Source organism: Terrapene carolina, unplaced genomic scaffold (assembly GCF_002925995.2).
Source record: "Terrapene carolina triunguis isolate 2854851 unplaced genomic scaffold, T_m_triunguis-2.0 Scaffold22, whole genome shotgun sequence".
Lineage (NCBI taxonomy): Eukaryota > Metazoa > Chordata > Testudines > Emydidae > Terrapene > Terrapene triunguis.
In genome coordinates, this window is record NW_020664373.1 from 8553934 (window position 1) to 8566197 (window position 12264).

General features: G+C 46.5%; 1 protein-coding gene across 1 annotated transcript in view; it reads left to right on the forward strand.

The window, feature by feature from the left end:
* Positions 1 to 12264, forward strand: part of LOC112117524 (oral-facial-digital syndrome 1 protein) — a 61116-nt gene that overhangs the window by 34164 nt on the left and 14688 nt on the right. The window contains exon 17 of the mRNA XM_024215487.3: positions 7218 to 7350. Coding sequence (XP_024071255.1) covers positions 7218 to 7350 — 133 coding nt within the window. The remainder of the gene's footprint in view (positions 1 to 7217; positions 7351 to 12264) is intronic.

The following is a 12264-nucleotide window of genomic DNA, read 5'->3' on the forward strand; positions in this document are numbered from 1 at the left end:
GGCCGTCAACAAAGTCAGGTAGCCCAGGCCCTTAGTCAGGGCGGGGCAGCTGAGCGCTCTGGGGCAGTCCTTGCCCTAGGCAGGGAGGAGGAGAGACTGCCACCCGGCGTGGGGTGGCAGGGGGGAACACAGGCCCACCCACTCCACTGTGTTCCAGCCCGGGGCCCTATCCGCAGCAGTCCGTCTGCCACGGGGTCAGTGGGGATCCTGACCGCAACACACTGACATGGGTTCGGGGTCGGCTATCCCCGGGCTACTTCCCATCTCCTCCTCCTCCATAGGTACCTGTTCCTCGCCGGGCTCGGCAGCGGGGTCCCACACCATGGGCTCCTCGGTTCGCTGAGGGCTGTCTAGGTCGGACCGCTCCTCCGGGCTCGGGGCAGGGGAACTCTCGGGCTGCTCCTCAGGATACCGCACTCGGGGCAGGGTCGGCCAGTCCGCCTCGGGGTACGTGGCTCTGGGGAGGCTCGGCCAGTCCGCCTCGGGGTACGTGGCTCTGGGGAGGCTCAGCCAGTCCGCCTCGGGGTACGTGGCTCTGGGGAGGCTCGGCCAGTCCGCCTTGGGGTACGTGGCTCTGGGGAGGCTCGTTCCAGCAGGAGCCCGAGCAGGAGCGTCTGTTCTCTCCGGCCGCTTGGCTCCAACTGAGCGCTGGGGCCTGGCTTTTATACTTCCTGTCCCGCCCCTTGACTTCCGGGGGGCGGGAACAGGTGGCGGTGGCTCCGCCCACTTGGGTGCCTGTTCTGGCTCCTCCTTCTCAGGGGCCGTCGGGAGCCAGGCCGCTTCACTACAGGCTCTAAACAGATGGACATACACCTCCCGTCTCTTGCAGATGTGTGTTGCTGACCGTCAGGCATTGTTACCCTAAAATTTAGATGCTAATTAAATTACCTACAAATTTGTCTAATTTAACAAAAAGGGTAAACAAGATTGTGGCCTGCCCTAAAGGAATTGCCAGAGTATTACCAGGGGGCTTGTCTCTGACCCGCAGAGGGCTTCCCAGAGCAAGCTAGTCTTGCTAACTCCTGAAAGGACACGGATACAGCCTTCCGCTCAAGAATGGACACACAAGCAGTAATTCTTCGAAAACTGAAATAGTTGTTTATTGAAGGAATTAGGTATTTACAGAAAAACAAGAAGAAATGAGTAAAACATGATAAAACATAATAAAATTACAGTTTAAAATAAAGCAGCGCAGCAAATAAAAGACAGACTATATAACAATGTAACCATTCACTTAACACTATTTGACTTTTAACATTCAATATGTAACATTTAACATCCAATAAGCACTGGCCAAACGACTACCGGATGGGTAGGGGAAGATCTCATTCAGACCACTGGCATCCAATTTTATTTACAGGCAAAACCCACACATTCCTTGATAGTGAATAGACACTACACTTCTACTATTCTTACGACTCTCTGAATCATCAGTTGGGTCCTTCTGATCTGTCAAAAAGGAAGTGCTGTCTGCTTGTGCTTAATATTGTCTGCCACAAGAGAGAGACTGCTACTACTGAGGCGAAAGCTGCCCTCTGGTGACAGATACGGAAGCGTGCTGGTCGCTGCGGCTGTTTGTAGCTGCTGCTGGCGAAGACTGCTGGTTGAGTTGCTATGGCAGCTGTTGCCAGGGCAACCTCCGGGTTCTATTGCTGCTGCTGCTTCTCAGGTAGCTGTTTTCCAGATAGCTTAGCTTATTTTCTTCGCAGGTGTCTTGCAGCTTTTGATCTCTTCCAAATCCCAAACCCACTACAACTTCAGACTGCTGGCTGTCGGCCTTATATACTGGTTGCTCTCTCAGGCTCAGCCAATCAGCTTCCAGCTTTTCAGCCCCTCCCTATGATGTCACATAGTCATGTGTACCTACATGTGCTTGGTCATGTGTACCTACATGTGACTTCCTGTCTAGTTCCGCCCCCTTATGACGCCATCTTGGACTCTAGAAGGTTCCAGAAGATTCTGCTGAGTCATTCCCTATCAGTTTATGGAATTTTCCACTGTGCCATTCAGTATCTTTGAGATGGAATCTTCCACTACATCATCCCTATATCTGCTATTTTGGTCAGCCATGTTGGATTTTCTAAATTTAAACTAATATTATTTTCTACTTAATTAAAGCCTTAATCTTAAAACTAATTACTGTTTTATGCAAACTAAAGTGTCCTGATTCTGTCACCACTCTTTTTACATCCAATTAAGAGAAATGTGATTTTACGATATTTAAACTCCTTCCAAGGTTTTTCTTTAAGCTTCTATCAGGGTGCTGCCGGGTATCCCAGAACATTCAGCGTAAAAATCTATCACTACAGCATTGCTGTCCAAATATGACTTTGTGAACTGGCCGGCTATGTCTAAGTTTGTGGACCAGCTCCCTGAATCCTCCAGGGAGGAATTTCAGACATTTATCGCCAAAGGCTGCTTGGTGGCTAAAACTTGGTTGCAGTCCGCACTGGACGTCACAGGTACTTTGGCCAAAGTGATGGTATCAGTGGTGACTGTGAGAAGGGCATCCTGGCTACAGAATTCGGACATTACTCCCAATGTGCAACAGGTGATAGATGATTTGTCTTTCAATAGCCGAGTTCTTTTTTTAGATAAGATGGATGAGACTCTGCACTCCTTCAAGGACTCTAGGGCTACCCTATGGTCCTTGAGGGTCTACGTGCTGGCAGTACAGAGACGCAACTATGGTGGTCCTCAGCAGCAACAGTATAGTCCACAGAGAGTGTTTGGGCAGCCTTTCCCCCCGAGACAGCGGGATTACCCCAGAAGGGCATAGGTCCCAGAGGAGGAGGCATTCAGATCCTGGGTTTGACCAGTTAACGTGCCTTCTCCCGGTACCCCCCAAGCACTCATTTTGCTTCCTTCATCTGGAGCAGTGTTCCAGTCATCACTCCCTTCTCCCCAACCCCTCTGTTTGGGGACAGGCAAACTCGCTTTCACAATGTTTGGGGCTTGATCACCCCTGACAGCTGGGTCCTAGGCACTGTCAGATCAGGCTATGGCTATGACTATGACATCCAGTTCCTTTCCATCCCTCCCCCACTCTCTCCCTCCCCGCCCCTCTTCAGAGACCCTTGTCATGAGTTACTGCTCCTTGAGCTGGTTCGCTTTCTACTGGCTTTGAAAGTGATGGAGGAGATTCTACTGGAACATCAGGGTAAGGACTTCTATTCCCATTTTTTTCTGGTGCCCAAGTCCAAGGGAGGGGTAAGACCCATTCTCAACCTTCGTGGCCTCAACAAATATATCACATACATGAGGTTCTGAAGGGTCACGCTATCGACTATCCGGCACGCATTATCTCAGAACAACTGGTTAGTAGCTCTGGACCTTCAGGCTGCCTACTTTCATGTGGCGATTTTGCCGAACCACAGAAAATTCCTTCAATACGTCATAGTGAAACACCATTTTCAGTACACTGTGCTTATGTTTGTCCTGTCTTCTGCCCTTTTGTTTTTACCAAATGTATGCTGTCACCCCACGCCCATGCCTCAGGAATAAAAGAATCCACATATTCCTGTGCACTGGAAGACTGGTCACTGAGGGGCAGGTCCAGAGAGGAAGTCCTTTCTCATGTCCTTTTTCATTGTGCTTGCTCAACTGTCTGGGTCTCATCCTAAATACCAGAAAGTCAACTTTGGTTCCCACTCAGAAAATCAAGTTCATTCTGGTCTTAATAGACTCTACAAGTTTGAGAGCATTTTTGTTGACCGCCACTTTTGCCTCAGTCTTCAGAGTCAGCCTTCCTCAACAGTTTGGATGTGCCTGAGCCTCTTGGTCCGCATGCAGGTGGTCCAGTTTGCAAGGTTGTGTCTTTGCCCCCTTCAAATGTGGCTCAGGATAGCTTATCATCTGACTCTTCACTTCTTGGACAGATTGGTTTGTCTTCCTACACCGGTCCTGAACTTGCAGTGGTGGACGCTTCCAGAGAATGTTTGTCAGGGCGTTCCCATCATCCAGACCTTACCAATCAGGTCTGTGGTCACAGACGCCTCCCTGATGAGGCTGGGGAGCATATTTGGGGTCACTGAAAGTTCAACATCTGTGGTCAGAACAGGAGTCCTTACTACATATCGATGTGCTGGAGCTTCGTGCCATCTACAATGCATGTCATGCTTTTCTGGACTGTATCGGGCTCAGTGGTTCACATACTTACCGACAATACGTCATTCCGACGTGTTATGTGAACAGGAAGGGGGGAGCACACTCCAGGATGCTCTGCCAAGAGGCAGTCGGGTTGTGGCAGTTCTGCTTGAAGAGAGTATCACTCTGATAGCTAATCACTTGCCTAGAGTCCAGAATCATCTTGCGGAGCATCTGAGCAGGAATTTTTCCCTGAGTTATGTGTGGTCCCTGAAGATAAGTATCCTCTGGGTCATCTTCATCTCCATCCTCTGGTCTGAGAGCTGGTTGCTCTATTGGACCGTAACACGATCCTAGCGGCTTTAATGGGACATCTATTCAAGCCTTGGGAATCTTGTTCCTTTCCACTTTTGTGTCAGAAGATTGCATTCCTGGTAGCGATAATTCACAAGGAGAGTCTGTGAATTGCAGGCTCTCCTGGCAGAAACGCATTATAAACAGTTCTCTAAATACAAAGTGACTTTATGACCGTACTCCAAAATGTTTTCTAAACTGGTTTCTCAGTTTCATTTGAACCAGGTGGTATGTTTACCTGTGTTCTTTCCTAAGCCATATTCATCTCCGGAGGAACATCACTTCCATACATTAGCTGTCAAGCAGTGTCTAGCCTTCTATCTGGACAGAACTAAACTGTTTCATGCTTCACTTCACCTGTTTGTGTCATATGCAGATTGTGTGACGGATCAGATCATCTCTTCACAGATGATCTCTGAATGGATAACATCCTCTATCAAGACTGCATATGAAATAGCTTTAGCTAGGCCTTCTCAGCAGGTACGAGCTCATGCTATGAGAACACAAGCAATGTCAGTAGTGTTCCTCAGGGATGTGTTGATATTGACATATGCAGGGCTGCTATGTGGTCATCCATACATATCTTCACAAACCATTATGGCATTACCGCACCTCCCAAGGTGGATGCAAGTTTTGGTAGGGCGGTCTTGCAGTGCTGTTAAGGTACACCTCTACCCCGATATAACGCAACCTGATATAACACGAATTCGGATATAACGCGGTAAAGCAGCGCTCCGGGGGGGGGGAGGCGGAGCTGCGCACTCCGGTGGATCAAAGCAAGTTCGATATAAAGCAGTTTCACCTATAACGCGGTAAGATTTTTTGGCTCCCGAGGACAGCGTTATATCGGGGTAGAGTTGTAGTCTCCAAGACCCATCTCCTGGAGTGGGTGCTGCTTGTGAGTCACCTAATTGGAATACACTGTTGCATCTACTCGAAGAAGAAACAGTTATAAGAAGTAACTGTGGTTCTTTGAAATGTGATGCAGATGTAAATTCCGCAACCCACTGTCTGTCCCCTCTGCATCAGAGTCTGATCTCTGGATGTTTGGTACAAAGGAACTAGGGGGCAAGGGGTTGAGGCTTTGCCACCTCCTGTTGCCAGGGGAAGAGCTATAAGCATGAGGAGCGAGCTCCGCCTCCTATGGTACTGGTAGGCAAAGTTCTTCAGCTCCAGAGCATTGGGTGTGCATGCACCGAAGTGGAATACACATCTGCATCACATCTCGAAGAGCCACAGTTAAAGTAAGTAATTGTTTCTTCCATTCCAGATTCTGGAGGGGAGTATTCTGTAGTGGACACAGTCTAATAACCATTCATCCACCCTAGGTTTGACCCATTCCAACCTGTCCCAGTCCTATCTTTTCCCCAACCCTCACTCCTTGTCCCAGTCCTATTCTCCTTGCCTGCCCAATCCCAGTCTCCACTCTTCAGGTTTCTCATCCAAGTTTCCTTGTCGAGCCAATCCTAGTCTCCCCCTCTGAATTCACTGTCAGAGTCCCAATCTACCCACTCACTCAAGTCTCTCCTCTTTACCACACCCAGTCCTTTTCTCCTTGACCAGCCAGTCTGTTTTCTCACCCAGACTGTCCCAGTTGCTCCTTTTCCTCCTCAACTAGTTACCAGAGCTAGTCTCCCTCCCAGGCTCCTCTTCCAGTCTGTGTCCTCATGCCAGTGCTTTGACCCAGTCTTCCCAGTTCTCCTCTGGCTTTCCAGCTCCTTGTTAGATCTTACTGCCCTCCACCCCAGTTCTGCCCCACAATGATTCTAGTACAGTCTTGTTGCCAGTCAGTCCCAGTCTCCCCTCCTCCCCACACCTCCTCATCTGATCTGTGTTCTCTCCCACCACCAACCTCCACTAGCTGGCTCCCAGTCTCTTACCTCCTCCCCATTTCCCTTACTGGCTTCCGGTCCCAGCCTTTCCCACCCCATGGTTCCCAGTCTCCTTAACCCATCAGTCCCAGTTTTTCTCCCTCCTTCCGCCGCCACTTCCAGTTTCAGTTTTACCAGACATCTTCTCCCGCTCCCTGGCTTTTGTCACTTCTACATTCAAATCACATGGCTTCATCGATCATGTTTTCTGGGTGCCATCTGCGTGATCATTAGGAGCATTGAAGAGGAAGGATCCCTACTCTCTTTTTCAGTGCCTGGCAGCACCCTGGCCTGGTGCAGCTGGAAGCAGCCATTGAAAGGAAAGCCTGGCTTTGCCCTTGTAGCCCTGGGCTGGATGGCATAGGCTCAGTTGCTCTGGTGGGAAGGTGCATGTGCCCTCCAGTTGGCATTGAGAGCTGTGAGAGGTTTGAGTATGCTCAGTGAGGACAAAATTTTCAGAGATTTTTAGCAGCTAAAATCAAAGTATCTACTGAGCACGTGCAAACTGTGATTTTTTTTTTTCATTGGCTTTTAATTTGACCAAATTTGGGTAGATTTTAACAAGAATGGTGAAAGACACAAAGGCCATCCTCTTTCAAATTTCAGGGTCACCAGTATTGCTTTAACATGGGCAAAACAACATATTTTCCCCTAGCCTCATTCTTGGAAACAGCTGAACTGTTTTGGCTGAAATTTTCCAAAAAAATTCAGTAAGAGGCATGGTATGGAAATAGTCCAAATAATTCAAGTTTGACAAAGCTATAAGCAATTGAAAATAGAGTCTTATAATGGGAACTGTCAGGAAACCCTAACAATAGGGAGTGCTACCAGCACCGCCTATAATTAGGATATGCAGGAACAGTACAAGAAATTGGTTGATATAAATTGTTATTGTCTGCTTTACAGATAGCAGTGAGTCGTACCTAGTCTCTTCCCAACAGAGTGTCGACCAGCCTCTTTCTCCTATTTTGAGGACAGGCCATCTTTCATCTTCTGAGTCTGCTCCTTCCTCTCCAACCAGTCATGGACAAAAGTTGAGGTAAGTATTGTAACACTATCTGCAGTTCTGAAAGATCATTTTAACCATTTCTTTTAGAGAAACTTATGCCTTATTGGTTAGGTCACATGATTACAGCCATCTTTCACTGTGTATGAATTAGAGCTTTTCTAAAGATACCATGTGTTCAGGATTCTCACACTTGTGTCTAATGTCTCCAGTGTAAGCCGTATGGAAACTCCCCTTAGTTCTTTAAATTTTTTGACTTTATGTCCATAGGCTGGCCAAAGGGCTCTGCCCTACTGTATCTAACTTCAGGTACTTCATAGGTATTCCAGAACATTCCAGCCAATTCCTCTCTGAGCAATAGTCGTTAGTGAAGAAGTTACCCTGGAAACTGTCCAATGTTTCTAATTAAAATAGTTGCAGTTTTTTCTGCAGTAGCCCTTGTTCAAGGACTGGATATTCTTGTTTTGTTGTCATCTGAATTTCAGTCAGTCTTGATCCTTATCTTTTTGACTTTTTGTAGCTCTGGGGGCTTACAGGGAATCAGGTATTTATTTAATGTGGCAGATTATTATATGTCTGTATTAGTCTGCAAATTAAATTCTGTTTTGGGAATGTCATTTTAATTGTAAGACTGTACTGTGCCTTTACTTTGGCACTGCAGCCTCCATCTTGAGTTGAAATGCCCGGGAGGTGTCAGGAGAAATCCTTGCATCTAGCAGTGGGCTAACAATGTAAAGCAATCCAGAATCCTTAACCTGGATAGTTTTCTATTCAGATGGAAGCATCCTAGAACAATGATCTGACTAAAGCCCAGGGGAACCAATTTTCCCAGTGTAGACTTCAGGTGGGTTGCAACTAAGCAATGAATCACCTGACGAGAGACTTGAAGGTGTTCAGGAGCGGTGGGATTAGAAAGGGAGGCTCTTGCTGGCTTTATAGAAGAGACCTAGAACAAGAAGGCAAAATTGACCAGGAGGAGGAGTGGAGAGTCCTGGGACCTTGAAAGGACTCACCAAAACTGAGTAGTGAGGACACTGGATGGCAGGATTTTGTGTGCTAGCAAAATTTTGTTAAATAATCTAAGTATGGACAGATCCTAACGTCATTAATGTCAATGGCAAAAATGGCCACTGATTCCAGTGGAACCAGGGTTTGGCACGAAGGCCTCAGTTCAGGAAAGCAAACTTTTTTCAGGAAAGCACTTAAGCATGAGGTAAAGGGGACTTAAACATATGCTTAAAATTTTTCCTGTGTAGCCTGAACAATTGTTACTTTTCCATAGATCTCTCCTGCTTTGTCTGTGAGTAAAAGTGTGTGTATGTTTAGAAATTCCTTTGCAGAGTCTGAGTGTCCTCTGCTTTCACTAATGCATAGTCCCCAAAGAGCGAAACAGTAAATCAGAGGGTTCACAGCTTCACTGGAACTCTGGAGAGTCCGTGGAGCAAGTGCTGGGAGGGCCAGCACTAGTTTCAGGTACAACACAGTTGGACCATGGAGTCTCATCTCTCAGGATGTGGTACTAGATAGACAGTCTGTACCCTGAGAGTGTTCCTAGAAGTCTAGAGCTTGAGACAGGGACGACCCAGCCAGCCTAAGAGCATGTGGGATCCAGTAGTTAGATCCAAACACAGCAACCTGGTGAGCATCCACCAGGGGGAGCTCAGGTAGGGTTGTTTATATTTAGACACTAGACCAGCAGTTCTCAAACTGTGGGTTGGGACCCCAGAGTGGGTCATGACCCCATTTTAATGGGGTCACCAGGGGTGGCATTAGACTTGCTGGGGTGGAAGCTGAAGCCTGAGCCCTACCCCCGAGGGCGGAAGCCAAAGCCCAAGGGTTTCAGCCCTAGGTGGTGGGGTTCAGGTTTCAGTCTTCCGCACCTGGGGCTGAAGCCCTTGGCTTTGGCTTTGTCCCCCCGCCCGAGGTGGTGGGGCTTGGGCTTTGGCGGGGCTCGGGCGGGCTCTGGTTTTGGTCCCCCCCTCCTGGGGTCGTGTAGTAATTTTTGTTGTCAGAAGGGGATCGCGGAGCAATGAAGTTTGAGAACCCCTGCTCTAGACTTTGTCCCCTACGCACCAGATACTGGGTGACACTCTCCTATCAGTAATCTCTGCTGTCAGGAAAGATAATTTAGTTTTTCCTCTGAAGGCAGGCTCTGGAACTCGATCTTTGGCATTCAACAAAGGTAGCTGCTAGTTTTATTCTTTCAGAGTCAGGAACAGTCCTGGCTGAAAAGGATCTTCTCTCCACCCTCAGACCAGGTTTTTTTTTTTTTAAAGTCAGAACCTCTTGAGGAACAGGTTCTGTTCAAGCTTAGGAGCAACAAGAGTCTAATGAACTTCAGCATCATGCTGACTGACCTGAATATGGCTCCCAAAGCTGCTCTGGACTAGCATTAGACCATGAGTCTGTTCAGAGCTGATCACATAGAGAAACTAGATTATGTGCTTTGTTTTGCCAAGATAAGGTTTGTAGTGTAATGCAAATGTGGGACAATGGAGGCAGACCCCTTTCTAGCCCAGCTTAAATGCCTTTATTACCCTCTTTACTTGTCAGACTCTAATTTAAAGACTAATTCTAAGAAGTTCATTTAGCTTAGCTATTTTCAGCCTATCATAAACTGGCTGAAGGTACATTGTTTTTTTTACAGCTCATTGTCATCAGCTTCATGTGGGGCTTGACAATTTTGAAATTCCATTTAATAAACCCTCTGTGTTACGAGATATTAATGTGTTCCTGACAAGGCTGACAAAAGTGCCTATTGGCTCACTTAATCACAAGTTTTGTATTGGGGGATCATTTCCTGATGAAGGGAACACCAGCTCATAGAGTGAGTGAGCTTCAGGTTTTAGTAACTAACCCATGTTACACCATATTTTACAAGGGCCAGGTTGTGTTATAAACTCATCAGTAGTTTCCATCCAAAGTGGTGGTAGAGTTTCTCATCCTTCCCATACCAGGAAGGCTCTTTGCATATAGCTGAAATTTAAAGGTCTTTGGGATTCTATTTGGAGCACACAAAAGACCTTAGAAAGACCACACTGATTCCTTGAGCGATGCTATATCTCCATGAAGACTCTGTCTGAAAGGTTATGTTGCTGTTTTTTTCACAGCTGTGACCTGGCTGACCTATCGTTAGGCTTGTGCTAGGTGAGGCAGAGCAACTTCCACTGCCTGCTTCAACGAGGTTTTCAGTCAGGATGTTAGGCAAGGCAGGTAGCCTCATGTCATACTCCCCAAAGTTTCAATGCTAACATATATTTTCTGAGGATGAGCTTCCCTTTGTTTCCCCATGCCAACAGAACTTGTTTCTGAAGTAGGGGAGCCCAAACTTGCATCACCTATTGGATTTTGGAGTTTGTTGTTTTGTCTTTTCAGGCTGTGTAAATGGGCACATTTTTTAGTTAAAAAGTAACAAAACATCCCCACTGAATCTCTCATTCTTTCCTCTTTACACCCCCCCCCCCCCCCCAAAAAAAAACAGAACAGCACCAAAGCCTTCCTGACCAGGTCTGACCCTAGACCAAATAGCACCCCAGGCAAGGAGCATCTTTGGTGGCCGTCTCCCCCCACATTTGTTAAACTTTTGAATACCTTATTTTTATTGCATTTGTAGCCCATTTTACGACTTGCATGCGTGATTTATCCCTATCATATAAGATGATAAATTTGCACGCTAGGATCTGTAAATCAGTATTTATTCATGCCATGTATAAGCAAATAAAAAAAATTGGTTTCATCTAAGCTTACAGAAACTTTTTAATTTTAAGAATAACTGAAATGTACTAACATCAAGAAACTGAACTGTGCACCAACATTGGGTGGACCAGTATTAAATAGTGTTAGAGTAGGTGTCAGCCTTAGAATGTTAACCCTAGTTCTTTAGTTCAAAGGGTCACTTTTCTCGCCTTTGCCCTTGTGAACTGAAGCACACCACCGGAGAGATCCAAAGGTTGACCAATGGCATTTTCAAGCGATAAAGCAACGTTAGTTTCTCGTCGGCCATCATCAATAAAAGATATGTTTTAATGAGCCTGAGCTTCAAAAACTTGCGCTCACCACTCGCGACCAGCAGCGTGAGCAGAATCCTCAACCTATCCACATGTTAGGAAAAGTGTTGCTAACAACAAAAACAGCACCTTGAGCCTGGCACCCCCCAAGCCCAGTACCCCAGGTGGTCACCTGCCCCTAAATCAGGCCCTGTTCCTGACACCATCTTGAGAAATCTCCTGGAGGTCAGTTACATTCAAAGAGTGAGAATCCTGCATAGATGGTGTCTTGAAAGAAGGGACAATTACTTACCTTGTAATTCTGTTTTTCTGAAAGATCATTTGCAGGATTGTGACTCACCCACCACCTAACCTCCAAGTCTGCTGTTGAAGAATAGGCAGTTGTAGGCTCAGGTTGCCATAGCAAGTGCTCATTTGTCCTTATTTTTTTCTGGAACAATCAACTCCTTTGTACTCATTTTAAATGAGATACAGATAATTTATTTTTGTATTTTATGCAATTAGAGATTAGGGAGCTTTTGATTCTTGGTCTTGGAAAGAACTGGTTGGAATTTTCTGGGGCCTCTTAGGTAGGTGCATGCTTATCCTGGTGCCACAGTGTCTCACCTTCCACTATTCCATTCCATTCATTCATACTGTCCCCACTATCTCAAATGATAGACCTCACCAGTTGAGGGTTAAGTGCTGCTCATCTCTATGAGAATATTGTAAGAGAAAATGGCTATAGCATGCAACACAATTTTTTTCTGAAGTACAGCAATAAATGTGTGGGCTTTTTCTAGCTGTTCACTCCGAGCATCAGGTAAATGTCACATAGTTGATAGGATTTAGATAGCTGGGTAAGGTTAGTAAGAGGGAAGGGGAGCTAACAAAAAAAAGAAACCATGATACTGCCTCCCAAGTGTTGAAAATCTGGTGTATTTTCAGTAGAGTGGGTCCA